The sequence below is a fragment of the Coffea arabica genome, chromosome 2c, assembly GCF_036785885.1.
Source record: "Coffea arabica cultivar ET-39 chromosome 2c, Coffea Arabica ET-39 HiFi, whole genome shotgun sequence".
Lineage (NCBI taxonomy): Eukaryota > Viridiplantae > Streptophyta > Magnoliopsida > Gentianales > Rubiaceae > Coffea > Coffea arabica.
In genome coordinates, this window is record NC_092312.1 from 66,082,225 (window position 1) to 66,100,338 (window position 18,114).

The 18,114-nt window shown below is 34.5% G+C and overlaps 1 protein-coding gene across 1 annotated transcript; it reads left to right on the top strand.

Annotated features, from left to right (window-relative positions):
* Positions 1 to 3,912: 3,912 nt before the first annotated feature.
* On the top strand, positions 3,913 to 4,371 carry LOC140035751 (uncharacterized mitochondrial protein AtMg00310-like). The gene has a single exon (XM_072077112.1). The coding sequence runs from the start codon at positions 3,913 to 3,915 to the stop codon at positions 4,369 to 4,371; it is 459 nt and encodes a 152-aa protein (XP_071933213.1).
* Positions 4,372 to 18,114: the final 13,743 nt, after the last annotated feature.

Here is an 18,114-nt window from a genome sequence, read left to right on the forward strand (position 1 = left end):
TTTTGCTTTTGAGGTTGTTTAAAAGCAATTTTAGGTGATGAGAAGGGTAGGTCAATTTGGAGGACAATGCTTGAGAAATGGAAGATTGGCAATGGATGGTTACCAAGTGCAAAGCTCCTTCAACAGAGGTAACCAAGAATTTACTGAAGATATGTCTTTTGAAGATGGTTTAAGGTGCTTAAAGGCTAAATTTGATGTTATGATGTTACAAGTTCAAATGGACACAATTAAGCATGAAATTGAGCAAGGAAGGAATGCTAATGCTTTTAATTCTTATCATGTGATTTGTGACTTGTGTGGAGGTTATCATACTACTAATACATGTATGCAAGCACAAAATATGGATTATTATGATGAATTAGAGCATTACAATCATTGTTTTGATCAATATAGAGCTAATTGGAGCAATTCTCCTGCTTATGGTTGGGATAATCAATTTACTTATAGTAATTCTTCATATTTTTACGATTACCAACTTGAATGTGTCCAATATGAATCAAAACCATTTTGGGAGTTGGCAATTGAAATGGTAGCTAATGATTCTAAGCCATCTTGGGAGTTAGCTTTAGAAAAATTAGCTAATGCAACTTCTGACCGTTTTGATAGGATTGAGGAAAGAATAGATGAATTAGCTTCTCACTTTGGTAGAATACATGAGCAATTGAATGCATTGTGTGAAGTTATTTCCTCTAATAAATTGCAAAATGATCCTAGCATGAATGGTGGGAATGTTGTATGTGAAAATGGGTTGCATTTTGATAAAAATGATGAATCTCAAGTGTGTTTTAATGAGCAAATATCCATTTCACATGATAATATCTTTGGAACTAACTTTGAGCCTCAAGAGGTGAGTTTTAATGACTCATTTTTCACCCCTCTTGAGGAGTGCATTGAAAGTATAGGTTCTAAGGGTATTGCTGCCCAAGATACTCTCATGACATTTCCTTTGGTAAGTTCTCAAGTGGTGCATATTCAAGGTAATATCTATGAACCACTTGGAATAGGTAAGCTACTTTCATTTCTCACATCATTAGATCATGTGGCTTTTGCTATAAAGTCACCTTGTAATGATCCACCACGGCCTAAAATGGTGGATTATTCGTTAACTAAACCTCCTTGAAAAAAAAGGTTTAATAGTCGAGCCAACGACTATAAATAAAAGCGCTTATTGGGAGGCAACCCAATGTTTGTTTAAGTTTATGTTATTTTGGGGTGATTTTATGTTTAAAGTATGTGTTTGAGTGATTTTGTTATTTTTCATTTGTAGGTATTGGAAATGGAAGCAAAAGTGACCAAATGAGGTGAAAAAGGCGAAATTTGATCAAGGAACTCAACCCCTCGATTTGAGTAATTGTTGTTTTTGATCCGTTAAAAGGGGCTAAAATGCATGTTTTTAATGTTTTACATGTGTGCACATTGATAAATTTTACAAACAAATGACTTATGATGCATTTTGAGTGATTGGGGTATTATTTGTAAATTTTCAAAAGTTGAATTTCTGCTAAAATTCGCAGCAGAAAACGCGTTTCTCAAGAAAACGCGCCTCTGAGTCGCGTGTTCACAGAATCGCGTTTTCAATTCTGCACCTGCAGAACAGAAAACGCGCCATTAAAACGCGACTTTAAGTCGCGTTTTGAAGGAAGTCGCGTTTTGTTGCCTGGATCAAAGATGAAAATGCGCCATTGAAAACGCGACTTAAAGTCGCGTTTTCTCACAGAACCGCGTTTTTAGTACTGCAACTTTTGGGAAGAAACGCGCCTTCAAAACCTCGAGTTAAAGGCGCGTTTCTACTCACGTTTTCTGACATTTTTTTTGAAAGAAAAAATGCAGGTTCCTTGGTTCTCTTTTTCTTCTTTTCCTCATATATTTTCTTGTACCTTGAGTTGCTTATTGTGTATTTTTTTATAGGTACATCACCAAAACAAGGGCTTGAAGTTACGGATAGCCGTTTTGATGTCTTAAGCCTTTGTTATCACTTTGGTTTCTCATTTTTCATTCTTAGGTTTATATCACTAATGGTTATCCAATGGAACTCATGAAGTGATGAAGACCGGCGAACAACATACCTTGAAGCTTCATATTCAATCACAACAATAGGGGAGTATTATTATACTCATTAATAATAAAGTACATTATATAAACATATATTAGAGAAATTACAAATTGACTATATTCTTTAATTGAAAAGTAGACAATAATTTGGAATAGATGAAAAAAAAAAGGCTATCAAAGTGACAAAGAGGAGTATTTTTTTTTTTTATGAAACGAAAGGAGCACAGAGGGAGTATTTGATTTAGCCTCTTTGTCAATTTCATGTCCTACGAAGCTTACCCACCTCAAATCAGCACAAATGTCCAACATCAAATATTATATCGGCAAAAAAGGACTTTAATACTCGGTAAATATGCATGTCCAGCGAAAGAAAAGATTCAAGAACCGAACCACGAATTCGAAGAAGTCTTCCAACACTCTTTTAAGTCTGCGCTATACTGGAAGTAGTTATTAAAACCACTATCATCAAACTTTCTTTTAAACATACGGCGGACAATCTGCCTTTCATCTTCTGCAATACCTCTACATTTTGGTCAACGAATAGGTGCATTTACCATCCAGAGAGGACTGATACAAGGGCTGTAACATCTATATCTATGTTTTCAGACTCGGACAGGGCATCGACTCGGTCGAGTTCAAGAGTCAGGAGTTAATGGATTCGACTGGGTTCGATAGGGATTGAACCGGATGACGTCATAAATAAAAATTATTTAAAAATTAAAATATTATATGTAAAATACTTAAGAACCTGTTAATATTAATAAATGTATATTCATATATATTTGATATTTCAAATATATTTAACAAGAAAATACAAAGAAATTAGAATGATGAAGTCGCAATTTATATTATTCAATGAACATTAACAAGTTTAGAATTAAAATTATGAATTTAATTGAAAAATAAACACCAAACTTTAGGATAACATTTATAAAGTATGAAATATTTGAGATATATTAATAATTTTTAACAACCTAGGGACCAAAACATAATATTAAAAATATTTTGACCTTTCAAAAAAAAATTGGGTGGCAGGTCTGAGGCTGAAGTCTCCAACTTTGCTGGGCATGGCATGTCAGGTATCTGCTTCAATTAAGAAGGCCGCCATTATATCTTTCCATCGGGCCCACCAGGATTCCCACCGCTGGTGACTTGAAAGTTGGAGACTTCTTTTAGTACAAATTGGAGGAAATGTAAAGCCGAAACTTGACACCTCATCAAGTTTCTTTCCACGTTACACCGGACCTTTGATATCAAACCAGTTCATTTGATTTGCCGGTCAAACCTGGTCAAATCCAGTTTTTGACCGGGTTTGACTGAGTTTTATTACATCCGGTTTTTTAGAGTAACTCGAACCGGACACTTGACCGGTTCCCCGTTCAATCGGTCGGACCGGCCGGTCCGGTTCGAGTTTAAAAACACAGATCTATATACCATAGAAGAAGCAGTTGGACTATAATTGTGGCAAAATTGGACATGTTCTACCTAGTAGAGGCCTGAGATAGGAAGATCCTTTATCCCCCTACTTATTTATTATCTGTGCTGAAGGACTTTTTGGATTATTCAAGAAAGTTGTGAATGACAAATTCTTGACAAGAATAAAAATCTGCAAAGATAGTCCTGTTATTTCACACCTCTTTTTTACAAATGACTCTTACTGTGCTATAAAGCAACTAAACAGGAGGTAAGGACAGTGAAAGAGATCCTCAAACAATATGAGAAAGCTTCAAGGCAAGTGATGAATTATGAAACGTCAGCAATGTATTTCAGCAGGAACACACTAAACCAAGATAGAAAGGAGATTAGTGAGGTGCTGGAAAACATGAAAGAAGCCACAATGGGAAATACCTTGGATTACCAATGGCAATTGGAAAATCCAAGAACCAAGCTTTTGGGTATGTGAAGAGCAAGATAAGCAACAAGCTGCAAGGATGGAAACAAAAATTGCTAAGCTCAGGAGGGAAAGGAGTGCTGATCAAAGTTGTTATCATGGCAATTCCAAACTATACAATGTCCTGCTTCAAACTTCCTAAAAGCCTGTGTAAGGATATTAGCTCAAGAATAGCAAAGTATTGGTGGGAAAATGGTGAAAAGGAGAACAAAGTGTATTGGCCCACTTGGAAGAAACTGATAGAGGTGAAAGGCAAAGGAGGGATTGGTTTCAGAGACTTGGAAGCACTTAATATAGCTCTGCTTGCAAAACAAATTTGGAGGTTCATCATAGCTCCAAATTTGTTAGTAAGCAAAGTTATCAAGTCTAAGTACATGAGAGATCACTGGATGGATAAGAAACCCCCTAACTCAGCTTCTTGGACCTAGAAGAGTATTCATAGTGCCAGACACCAATTATCCAATGGATTATGGAAGAGGATTAGAGATGGAAGCTCAGTGGATATTTGGAAAGATAAGTGGATGACAAGAATTTCAAATGGCAAACCCTCATTAACTAACCTGAGAACTGCCAGCTTCAGAGAGTAAGAGATCTAATAATGGAAGGAAAGTGGGATCAGCTAAAAATACAATAGTTGTTCAATAAAAAAGAAGTAGAGTTAATAGCCAGCATCTCTCTGAGCCTATATAGGAGTAAAGACAGGATATTCTGGAAACACTCCAAATCAGGCTCATATACAGTAAAATCTAGCTATGCAATTGCTAAGCAGGATAAACATAGTGATGGAAGGAGGGAGGAAGTGAGAGAGGAGACAAGTTAGGAGATAAGAAAGCACACAGTCTGGAAGAACCTTTAGAAGCTGTGAAACTAAAACACTTCATGTGGAAAGTTCTACAAAACTGCTTGCCAGTAAAAAAGGGTCATATATAGGAGAACAGATAAACGAGATCAGATGTGTGAGTGTTGTGGGGAGGCAACAGAGATAATAGAGCATTTGTTTTTCCATTGTCCAATAGCAGAAATGACATGGAAAATGGCTCCAGTCAAATGGGAAGGGGTCACAGAGCTAAGAGATAATATATGGAAGTGGTGGGAAACAATAACTCAGGTAGAGGAAAAAGCTTAGGAAAGAGATCAAATTAACCTCACAGTCAATCTTTTGTGGTAGCTAATGAAATTGAAGAGGAAAAGACCAAAACATTAACAACACAGTAGAACCAATAAGAGAGATGGGAACCACTAAAGCCAGGGGTGATTAACACAGATGCAACCATCTCAAATCAATCTGTAAGAACAGGAAAGGGAATCGTAGCAAGGAACTGGACTGAAAAGCTAATAAAAGCAAAGGGTATAATGGAATGCAAGAATGGAACAACTATTGAGGAAGAGCTGTAGCAGTAAGAGCTGCGCTTATGATCGCCAAAGATGCAGGATGAACTAAGATAGAAGTCTAATCAGACTGCAAATCGGTGGTCGACCAAATCAATGAAAGCAATGTTCAAGACATTCGTATTGCAACAGTCGTAGAGGATATTGAGAAGATGAAGGAAGGTTTTGAACAGTGTAACTTCCCTTTTGTGTATAGAGCAGGAAATATGCGTAGCCATACACTAGCTCAACTTGCAATCAAGCTAATTCATGATATAGAATGGGACAATGAGTTCCCGGTATGGCTAATGGATATAGTAAGGAAAGATATGAGGGCAGTTGCCTCTTTTTGTAACTAACTCTTGTACTATCAAGTGTTGATATATAAAAGTACTGTTTCCACTTGATGAAGAAAATATATATAAGAAGCAGTTGGAGTTTATTGTTCAGGCTACTTTTTGCCTTGTATTTTCATCTGTTTTGTCGGTGAAAAAAAATGGAAATGCAGAGATTTATGTTTATACACAAAGAAGCACGTTTTGTTCCTTAGCTCAAGAAAATCCATAGAGATAGAGAGGAGGTGTTTATTTACTTTTATATCCTTTTAGATGCTTTTTGTGTGGTAGTGTGGCAACTTAAGTTGGGGTTTTAATTGTCTTTTTATTTTGATTTGATGACCCATTCAAATCATTGTTTTATAGACTACAGGAATTAGGGAGCATAATGACCTCATTGCCCTTAGACATGCTCTATTAGTGGAACCAAGGTATCATAATCTTGGGAATGATTGTACTTCTGAGATTTTTAATTCCTTTTGTACCGTCACTTTTCTTTTGTACATTGCAAGTGGAGCTTCCATTTCTCAAGGTTTTTTTGAAGCAAAATACACATTGTTTTTGGTTCCTTTGTTCTTCCTCTTGCATTTTCTTCTTTCCAGGTTTTAGACATTGTGCATTTTCTTCGTTTTCTCTTCTTCTAGCTTCGTCTCCTGCTCCTTATCCCTACAAGTTTGCTTGCTGTAAGCACCTCGGCATGTTCGAACCCTACTAGACCTCTTACACTGTTAGACAAAAGACACCTTGTCTCGACCATCCTCAACCAAGGTGATTGGAGGTCACCTGAAATAGACGCTTCACCTCGTCTATACCTCTACCCATAACACCTCGCACTTTAGCTCCCTACATGACTTAGGACTGATGGTGATGTGACCGCCAGCCACCCTACTGCTTAGACCTACGCCTGACACTGCAGCCCTAGACTATCTTATGATGGCTGCTAGTGGGTAGGCTTTATCATTTTGCCCCTAACTTTCTCTACTATAAATACTCATCTACCATTTACAAATGAGATACGTTGTTCAATCTACCTACCTAACTCCTGCACTACTTCTAACTTCAATATCGAAGTGAGACCGGAGGACAAAGTTTCAACAATTCCATTTTTGGCAGGTGAGCTCATGTGTTGCCAACTCGATTCATTCAACTAGAAATCACCTCATCCTCACCAACTTCAGGTTTGGTTCTATTCTTTCTTATAATTATCGCAACTCTTTTATTGCGTCTTAAGAGTATCCTTAGATTGTTTTTTATATATGTTCTTTTCATTGTTCTACTATTCACTGAATATGCGATTACTTTAGAGTTACTATCTATTGCACTTTTGTTTGTTAGTTGTTTGATCCCACCAAAAAACAATGCACCGACACCTACAAAAATTGAACCTAAGAAGCTTTAGTATTTTTGAAACTCCAGACAAATACTATTTTTGAAGCTTTAAGAAGCTTTAGCTGTAATATGTGTGAATGTTCTTATGAACTAAACATCCCATATATAGACAATGATCCAGATGACTAAATTAGAAAAACTGAACAGAACCTGCCCTTTTGAAGACATCTGGAAAATTGTATATATAAAAGATGCAATGCAGTAGCCTTTTGCAAAATATTGCATAAGATAAACCTATGCACATATATATATACATACATATATATATATAACTTAGTTGCTCAACACAACAATTCAAGTCAGTAGTACAAAATTACATTCCAAAACAAATTATAATTACAATTTTTTTTTAAAAAAACTAACACTAATACTCACAAATTTTCAAAAAAATAAATCCCTTGGTGCCCGTACATTGCGTGGGAAACACCTCTAGTTTTCAAATATGAGGCACCACTATCATCTCTATAAACATCATAGATTGGAAAAGAACTCCAATAGTTGAAAGACAACTAGGGCTTTATCATGATTTTCCATAAGGGTTCCTTTCGGCTATGTCCACGGGATTCCAATTGCTCTTACGAACATCCATCTCAACGGCTGCAGCTTACTCCCGTTGGAGGGTTCCAATTCCCCACAACTACTCTTCTAAGATGCATCTCTAATTGATCGTATATTTATTAGCTTGTGCTTGCTATGCTATTTGTCAATAGCCTCCATGATTACTTATCAAAAAATCAAATTGAGACAAACCCTGGAATTTAAAAAAATAGTTGCAACCTTGAATCTTGCTTTTCCCAAAGAGATACTATTTTACCAATCTTGTTACAGGTATTTAGCAGTTAAAATAAAAGGATATTTTCATTTACTCTATACTAATTTGATGCCAAAAGAAAGGTAGTATATAAATATAAAGATGAGTGAGAAGATAACAAATAATCTAGCTGAAGAATAAGTTTCACTATTACAGGCAACGCTAAGAGATGTGATATTTGATATTTAAGTCATACAAGTGGATAAACTGCATTTATAGTAACAATAATACCATTTAAGGAGTTGGAAACCATATTTTCACTATAGATTTTAAAATGACCAAAATAACCATACTGAAGTAGTAGGGATTGTGAACCAACTATTAGAACCACAACTAAACACTGCTACAAAACCAAGTCTAGCATGGGATCACCTTAAAGACAATTAATTGGAGAAGATTGAAATCGCTCATGTGTTAGATACTGCTTTTTTTCTGAAACAACAAGAGATATATGAGATATATACCACAATTCATCACCATTTAACCCAGTGCACTTATGTTGATATGCCATAATGCATGGGTGTAGAATGCATATCTGATGTCAAAATCAATGGGGTGTGTTGGCGCTCTACTAGAGGCATTGCTGCATCCATCTACACAGACATCGATGTAATAGTAAAGAAGATAACCAATCTAATGTGATGGGAAAGATGGTTCATGAGATAGGAAGAGAACAGGTGAGAGGGAAGAGGGTCCATGAAAAGAAAGCCAAAAAATCTTCTTCTTCTCAGCAAACTGGAATTGTGATGGCAATAGTTGATTGGGAGTGGACCACTGAGGTAAGATGGAGTAGAGTGAGGCAGACGATGACTTTTATGTTGCTGACTATCAAGTCCCCCATATTAAGACTTTCTGGGAAAACATCAAAAGTTTGACGAGGCAGTTTCTTATACACTAATATGTAAGACCAAGAATGATGGTGAGCTTTGTAAACCACATTTTTTTTCTTCTAGCCCTTTTTTCAAGGACGGACATGTTCAATTAACATAATTCGGCATACCTTTAAGCTTGCTTGGTGTTCATCATTATCTCTACAGAATCACTTGCTCTACCATATCCAAGCACGCAGGCGTCAGCTTCATAAAATAATCCTCATACAAGAAAAACAGGTGGCATTTAAACAAAGCAAGGTAACCCCAAAATGGAGAACTATGTTGATTATTCTATACTTCCATTAGAAACATCATAAGGTCAACAGTCACAAGTTAATTAAAAGAAGTATCCATTAACTTGAAAAGCCAACATGCAACTTAAGATATATTTTAAGTGTCATGATCGTTAGATATAGAGTATTAAATGATTTGAACTTTAGACATTTATATCAAAGCATCCAAGACATACTAACATGTACAGTAAGTGCTAATATCCTTGGCTTTATAATCAAAAGTTAAGAGTCTCTTTATCTCAATTTCTCTTATTTTGGCAAGCAAAATGGACTAATGAAAACTCGATGAAAATAAGAGACACATATACATAAATGGATGAAAACTTGATGCGGTTGTTTGAACCAATCAAAATTATCATACCAGACAATTACTAATCATCATGTTTAAGTACAACGTTTATCAATAGTCCATAAGGAAAAGGGATTACATGTGAATCACTTAAGTAGCTCTTAAACTATTTGTAAATTGGTTAAGGTGTCTTAAGTTAATTTCAAACTATTTTTGCACAAAATAATATTGGCCTGTCTATTCCAAGTATTAAAGACTAAATTAATCTAGCCAGAAGGCTAAACCATTTCTTCACTCAAACTTTGCCTACAACAAATATCTTCACCCAAAATGACAATGACCAGATTATCTAGTGAATTGGAAAAGACCTAATGATAGAGCTTTCCTTATTACAAGGCCAAGCAAGCTTTGCAATCTCTAAGTGAGTCTTGGACACAATTTCTAAATATCTAATAGGGCAATTCAGACTTGAAAGCAGGGCATTGTCTGACATTATTAATAAATTATGCTTTTTCAATGGCCTGATTTAAAAAGAGCTGAATGAAGCATTGGTTACCACTTCTCGGTTTCCCACATAAGCACACACCAAGTAGATGACTTTTGCCTAAGGTGCTGTTACTTGTACATGAAAAGATTTTAGACGTTTGTCTTAGGAATTTTATGGTGTAATCTAATCATATAACATTAACAAGTAACCTCTTCCTGATGGTTTTCGCATGTTTGAAATTATAGATTGCAGAAGAAGGAAAAAGAGAAATTAATAGCATCACACTTTTAGCCTCTCCAGAATTAGGTCAACTGTTAAATATTTGAGATGTCTGATGCAACAAATTTAGTGTAAGATTCAAATCCTGCATACAGTTGTCTGTGTGTACTCCCAACATTCATGATCTATTCAGCTCTCTAGACCACTAATACCTGAGCTCATTATTTTAGGTAGTCCATATTAAGACAACCCATCTTGACTAGTCAATAACTTGATGATCTTGATCCCGATTTTTTGATGTTTACAAAATAATTGGATAATTCAAACTAATATTTTGTCAAGGAGAAAGCTATTCAACTCTGAAAAAATTTGATTCAAAAAGCAATTGAATGAAGAAAAAGAAAGTCGAAAGCTGTCGGACGCTCACAATGGCAATACTAGACATCCGATAGATAGGGCAGACACAGAAAGATCATATCAGATAAAAACATCATCACCAAATATCCGAAAGAATTGAAATGACTTTTCAAACTCTCTGTTCGCTTTCGGACGCAAGCATTAAAAGTACCGGACGATCGAAAGAATTGAAATGATTTTTCAAACTCTCTGTCTGCTTTCAGATGCATGCATCGGAAGTATCGGGTGTCCGATACTCCCAAAGGCTAGTTGACTCTGCAGCTACCTTCTATCTGTTGGAAACTTTAATGAAACACTTTCTTGGTCTCCCATAAATAGATTATGGCCAGAAACTTCAAAATTGACTTGCACATTGAGAATACAAAAGATCAAGAGTAGTTTTAGTGAGAAAATACTCTCCAATAAACTTTTGTACTATTTGTGGTGTAAGATCCTTTGTAAGTTTTTCATTTGTGAGTGAATACTTCAATAGTGTAGGTTTGTGAGGGCTATCCTGAGGAATTGTAAAACTTCTTAATTTGACCGAGTGAAACTTGGGGTAAGGAGGAGATGAGCCTTCTTTTGTACACAAGATTGGTTGTATTTCATCAACTTGAAAAAACTTGTTTTGTGAATTGATTTTCGAGCTCAAGAGGAGCTTGGTAGTCAATTGGTTTGCATTTCTTACTTTTTTATTTATCTATTATCTTTTATCCTTAAATTGCATATCTCTTCTATCTCAAGTGATATTGCTCCTTTATTGATTGATTTATTGTGTGATCATTTAGAAAATAGGATAAATTTCGTATTGATCAAAAAGTGTCCATAATCTGATTAGTTTTTTAATCAACCTAATTCACCTCCCTCTTAAGTTGTCTTCGGGCCTAACAATTGGTATCAGAATTTGGTCTCCTAGAGATTAAGCTCCAGCAATTTAGAAGTAAAGATGACAACCAACAATGCTATTTTTTTGAAGGACAATCTGTAACTAGACCTCCAATGTTTAATGGGTCATATTATGTGAGTTGGAAAGAAAGAATGGTTAGTTTCTTGCAATCGATTGACATTGAACTATGGTTTATTGTTAATGAAAGTCCATATGATACCTCTATAGTAGATGAAAATATTCATAGATCAAAACCAAAAATAAGAAATGAATTGATTGCAAAGGGTAGAACTCATCTCACCTTAAATGCAAAAGTTATGAATGTGTTATATAGTGCTCTAGACTCAAATGAATCTATTAGGGTCAAAGGCTGTAAGTCTGCTAAAGAGATTTGGGACAAATTGAGAGAAATTCATGAAGGCAGCGGGAATGTTAGAGAACAAAAGAAATCTATCTTGGTTACAAAATATGAGTCATTTAAGATGGAACCTCATGAAAATATTAATAAAATGTATTGTAGATTTAATGATCTTATTAAGGATTTAGAGGTTCTGGAAAAGGAATACTCCTTAGGAGAGAAAAACAGAAAAATCTTGAATGCTTTGTCTAAAGATTGGGAAAGTAAAGTAACTACTATTGAAGAGGCGAAAGATTTAAATTCAATGCCTATTGAATCTCTTATAAACTCTCTAACTTCTTATGAGTTGAAGTTTAAGACCAAGGTACAAGAAAAAGAAGATGCAAAAGTAAAAAGGAACATTACTCTAAAAGCATCCCAAGATGAAAATGACTCAGTTTCATTGGATGCTGAAGATATGGATGTTGATGACAATGACCTTGCTCTCATCACACAAAGTTTCAAGAGAATCCTCAACAAAAGGAGATTCAGAAAAGGAGAACCCAACAATTCAAATTTCAATCAATTCAACAATGCAAGATGACAAGTAGATATTTTACATGTTTTAGTATGTTTTATTAATTAGTTTAGGTGTGTCTTAACTACTTTTATAGCTAATTAACTAGGATTCTAGTGAAAATATGCATTTCATGGTTTAAATGGTAAAAATTGAATTTCTATGAATTTCTATAGAAAAACTTCATGTTTTTGTAGGTTTAATGATTCAATCATCAAATGGAGTGATTAGACAAGATAATTGGATGATTGATGATGGATTAAAGTGATAAAATGAGAATATGAAGTGCAAAAGAGTAAATGCAATCAAAAACAAAAGAAGAAAAGTTTCATAGTTTTGATACCTTATAGTATTTCGCCTATATCGTGAGGTACAAGCATTGAATTGAGGTGATTCTTATTCCATTTTGAAGTTAAGAGATAGTTCTACATTTGATATGAGATATCAAAGTCTAGTTCAGTCATTTTCCTAGTCAAAAAGTCAAAATACAAATGTACAATTTCATGGTTAAATGCTGAAATAAGGTTCTGACTAGTCAAGGGTATTTTGGTCATTTATTGGTCTATAGAGCTCCAAATTGGATGATTCTTGATGCATTAGAAAGGTAACTCAGAGAGCTACAACTTTCATATTTTACATAAGAGCTAGTTCAGCCTTTAACATCAAGAAAATATTAGTTGAAATTGGATAAAAAAACAGAGTAAAGATGAATCTTGCCCAGAAAAGTGCAAACCTGCAAAGAGTAAAACAGGGGCTAAAACGCGGGCACAGACCGCGTTTTGTACTCGCGTTTTAGTGGATTTCGGTTGCAACTTATTCTGCAACTTGTGCTCTTTTCACACAATATTTTTGACCATTTTTTTTGCAAAGATTCTGGCTGAAAATGATCTGATGATGCATGGAAACTTCGAGAAGCAAACTTAGAGAGTTTCAAGAGTAAAAAATGACTACTAGAAACAACTCATTTGGCTCTTGAGTTCTCTATATATAGAAGCCTTTAGAGGAAATTTTTGGAGAACTTTGGAAGGCTAGAAAAACACACAAAAAATATAGTCTTCACTAGAATTTTCTTAGTTCATTAGTTAGAGTAGCATAGCATAGGTAGTATAGTTTATCATTCTTGTATTTGTAGTTAGATTTGGATGAAGATTGGAGGAGCAAAGATGGAGAGTTGGAACTCATGTGACAAGGGTGAGATCTCTTCTATCACTTTTTCTTTTGTATTTGATTTCATGTTTAACTATAATATATGTTTGGATCTTATTTTCATATTTTGCTAAAGTTTATGCTTAGAGTATAGATGAACTTTCTATATATCTTGTTAATAATTTTTACTTGGTTATTTGATGATATTATTTTGAGTAAGTTATTTATCACTTTTGCTTTTCTATTCATGATTAACCGACCATTAATTCTGATTATCTAAAGCTGTTAAGTTTACAATGAGAATTGGAATTTAACACTAGTTCAAGGAAGTGATAAATCTAGGGAATACACTCACGAGAGTACACTTATGTGGTTTAAGTGACTTGTTTCATGTAATTTCATAGAAGAAATGAGCTTGTAGTTAATTTCATAACCATGAGAGTAGGTATGGTTCAATTACAAGTATAGGTGATTCACCACAAGAGTTGATTTCACATACATTAGGAAATTATGCCATAACTAATCAAGATAATAGCATTCACTTAACCGGTAATTTCATTTGTAAGAGTAGTAAGGAATTTCATATCTCCAGAAGTTTTCTAGTGTTATTTTCATAATTTTATATTTATGGTAGTCTAAATAATCAAAGAGTTTGAAAAACATGGTTAATTGCAATCTTTCCTGTAAGATCGACCCTTAATACCCTGTACTCTCTCACGATTCGTATACTTTCGATAAATTACGTGTGGGAAATTTAGGAGTTTATAAATGTAAAACTTGATTGGAATGAGCTTAATATTATATGTATACCTCGAACACATTACAAGAAACAAAGGAAAGCAAGAGACCAAAAAAAAGTACGGTGACAAATGCTATGAATGTGGCCAACTTGGACACTACATGAGTGAGTGTCCAATGAAGAAGAAGAATGAAGGAAGAAAATCAAGATTCAACAACTTTCAATTCACATGGAATGAGTGCAACTCCGATGATGAAACAGAAGTGGAAGAAGAATCTGCTCAAATGGTTTTTATTGCTGTTGAAAAAATGAGGTAACAACTTGTAACCCTCAATTTGAAAATGATGATGAAACTGATGATGATCTTGAATCTTTCATTGAAAAATTACATGATAGTTTGAAAGAATCTTATGCTAGAAACAAGAAATTAAAACACAAAATTAATTTTTTTCTTCAGGATAATGCACATCTTTTTCAAGAAAATAAAAAATTGAAAACTGAAAATAATTACTTAAAAAAAGTGTGATTGATCTACAAAATGAGTTTGATAGAAAAATAAGGCTTTGTGAAATATTCAAAGAGGAACAAGGTGATTTGAAAAGAAGAATAAACAATCTAAATGAGTTTCTCCAACAAAAAAATAAAATTGTTTTCAAGGAAATGGATCAAAGTCTCATTTTGGCACTCATGAAAAGAAGTTAAATTTTGGTGCAAATGAATTTACTATTCATAAGATAAGAGAAGTAAGATCTGTTAAACCTTTTCATGTAAATAACTTCTTGGTTATATGTAGTTTTTGTTGTAAAAAAGATCACATGAAAAGTGATTGTTATGTGAGGAAGAATATGAAAAGAGGCATGAAATGCATGTGGATAGTTAGACATGATACTAACTCTCAAGGACCAAAACAATTAAAGGGTACCAAATATTATTTCTTGGACTCTTGTTATAAAAGAAACCATCCATGTCACGTTTGATAAAACTAATGATGATATTTTCAAGAGTTGTTGTGAAAATGATGATATATGTGTTCAAGAAGAATTTAAGAAACTCACGACTCAAGATGAAGAAAATAATCCATTAGAAAAGAAATCAAAGGAAGATGATTTTCAAGAAAATCAAGTTAGAACGCCTACGTGTACATCCACCAAATTTGACAAAAATGAAGAAGGTACAAAAATTGATGAAAAGAAATATAGAGGTATGATTGGTAACTTACTTTATTTAACTGCAAATAGATCCGATATTATATTTATAGTTTGCTTGTGTACTCGTTTCCAATCTTACCCTAAAGAATCTCATTTAAAGACTGTTAAAAAAAATTTTAGATATTTAAAGCGAATCTTGAATTACGGTCTTTGGTATCCTAAATGTCATAAATTTGTCTTATGTGATTTTTCGGATACTGTTTTTGGTGGGTGTAAGATAGATAGAAAAGTACTAGTGGTACATGTCATTTTCGTGATAATTACTTGGTATCATGGTTTAGCAAAAAATAAAATGCTATCTCTTTATCTACGGCGGAAGTGGAATATGTAGCCGCCGATGCATGTTGTGCTTAATTGTTATGAATGAAACTACCTTGAATGACTTTGGACTAGTGTATGACTGTGTACCAATGTATTGTGATAACACGAGTGCCATAAATTTTACAAAGAATCCCTTTCAACACTTTAGGACAAATCACATAAACATAAAGTATCATTTCATTCGTGATCTTGTCCAAAAGGGTGAAATTTATGTAAAATATGTTTGTTCAAAAGATCAAATTGCTGATATTCTTACAAAAGTTTTACTTTTGGATCAGTTTATATTTTTAAAGACAAAATTGGGCATTTTGAAAAATATTATCTAAAATTTTTTTTTCAGTCAAGCTTTATCGGACCTCCGATAGTTGATGAACGTGCTTCCGACAGTACTCCAGGGTCATTTGCACTTCATATTAAGATGCATTTTCAGTTTTTCTTTTGTAATATTTTTTTATTTTTTTATGTTCAGTACTGTGTTTCCTTTGACCTTTTTGAATGTTACCATTAATGGATTTTGGTTGATATGAATGTTGGTATCATTGATATTCATTGATGTCCTTTGATATTATTTTTCTGTTGATATTGGTTGGTGATGGTTGCCATTGATTGATTTTGATGTTAGCTAATGATGTTACTTTTGATGCCAATTACTTTCTGATTTTATGATGACAAAAGGGGGAGAAATTACTGATTTTGAATTAGTTATGGATGCTATGTGGAAGGGGGAGTTTTTGATGATATTATGTTAACTATGATGAAAATTACTTTGCCCATGACTTTGCTCATGAAAATTACTTTGCTCATGTTGGTATTGAATGATTTTGAATTGGTTATAGATACTATGTGTAAGGGGGAGTTTTTGCTCAAAATTTTCAAAATATCATCCATTGTTTTGTCATCATAAAAAAAAAGGGGGAATGATGATCATGATCTCGATTTTTTGATGTTTATAAAATAATTGGATAATTCAAACTAATATTTTGTCAATGAGAAAGCTTTTCAACTCTGAAAAAATTTGATTTAAAAAGCAATTGAATAAAGAAAAAGGAAGTTGAAAGCTGTCGGACGCTACAATGGCAATACCGGACGTCCGATAGACAGGACAGACACAGAAAGATCATATTGGACGAAGAACATTATCACCGGACATCCGAACGAATTGAAATGACTTTTCAAATTCTCTGTCCGCTTTCAGAAGCAAGCATCAGAAGTACCAGACGATCGAAAGAATTGAAATGATTTTTCAAACTCTCTATATGCTTTCAGATGCAAGCATCGGAAGTATTGGGCGTCCGATACTCCCAATGGCTAGTTGACTTTTCACCTACCTTCTATTTGTTGGAAACTTTAATGAAACACTTTCTTGGTCTCCCATAAATAGAGTATGGTCAGAAACTTCAAAATTGACTTGTACACTGAGAATACAAAAGATCAAGAGTAATTTTAGTGAGAATATACTCTCCAAGGAACATTTGTATTTTTTGTGGTGTAAGATCCTTTGTAAGCTTTTCATTTGTGAGTGAATACTTCAATTGTGTAGTTTTGTGAGTGTTATTCTGAGGAATTGTAAAACTTCCTAATTTGACAAAGTGAAACTTAGGGTATGGAGAAAGTGAGCCTTCCTTTGTACACAAGATTGGTTGTATTTCATCAACTTGAACAAACTTGTTTTGTGAATTGATCTTCGAGCTCAAAAGAAGCTTAGTAGTCAATTAGTTTGCATTTCTTACCTTTTTATTTATCTGTTATCTTGTAATCCTTAAATTGCATATCTTTTCTACTTCTCTCAAGTGATATTGCTCATTTATTGATTGATTCATTGTGTGATCATTTAGAAAAGAGATTAAATTTCGTATTGAGCAAAAAGTGCCCATAATCTGATTAGTTTTTTAATCAACCTAATTCACCCCCCTCTTAGGTTGTCTTCGGGTCTAATATAACTAAACTATACTAGCAGACTATGAGGCAAAGAATGCATCTGGGACACCATTCTAGGCCCATTATACTTTAGTATCTCCTACTCATTGTAAAGATTGTTATGACAATTAGTTTGTCAGATGTTCAGATTTTGTGTACCAAGAAAAAAATCATTTAGGTCATGTTTAATATTAAAAGACCGTTCAGATGGCCAGTTGTGGTGAAACAAAATGAAGCATACATCTATAGTAACCCTGCCCAACACAGTCAAAAAACACCTAAAAACTAGAGAAAAACACCCAAAACAACCACACATCAATGCCCCACTAACCACCACACCCACCCTCCCTGCATCTCCTCCTCCTTCCCCCGCTTTCCCTTGCCACCTCCCCTTTCACTCTCCCACCCACCGGTCTCCTTCCCGCTACTACCCTCCCTTTCCTTCCCGTGCAATGGTAGAAGGAGAAGGGGGTATGGAGGAGGAAAAAGGTGGCAGGAGATAAGGGAGCAAAGGGGGAGGAGGCAATAGAGAGGTGATGGGAGAAGGAAGGGAACTGATTATACCATTGCATCCCTTCCCA

Bases quoted from the DNA above. Each gene is read 5' to 3' on its own strand.
- LOC140035751 (XM_072077112.1), top strand. From the start codon at position 3,913: ATGGCAATTGGAAAATCCAAGAACCAAGCTTTTGGGTATGTGAAGAGC.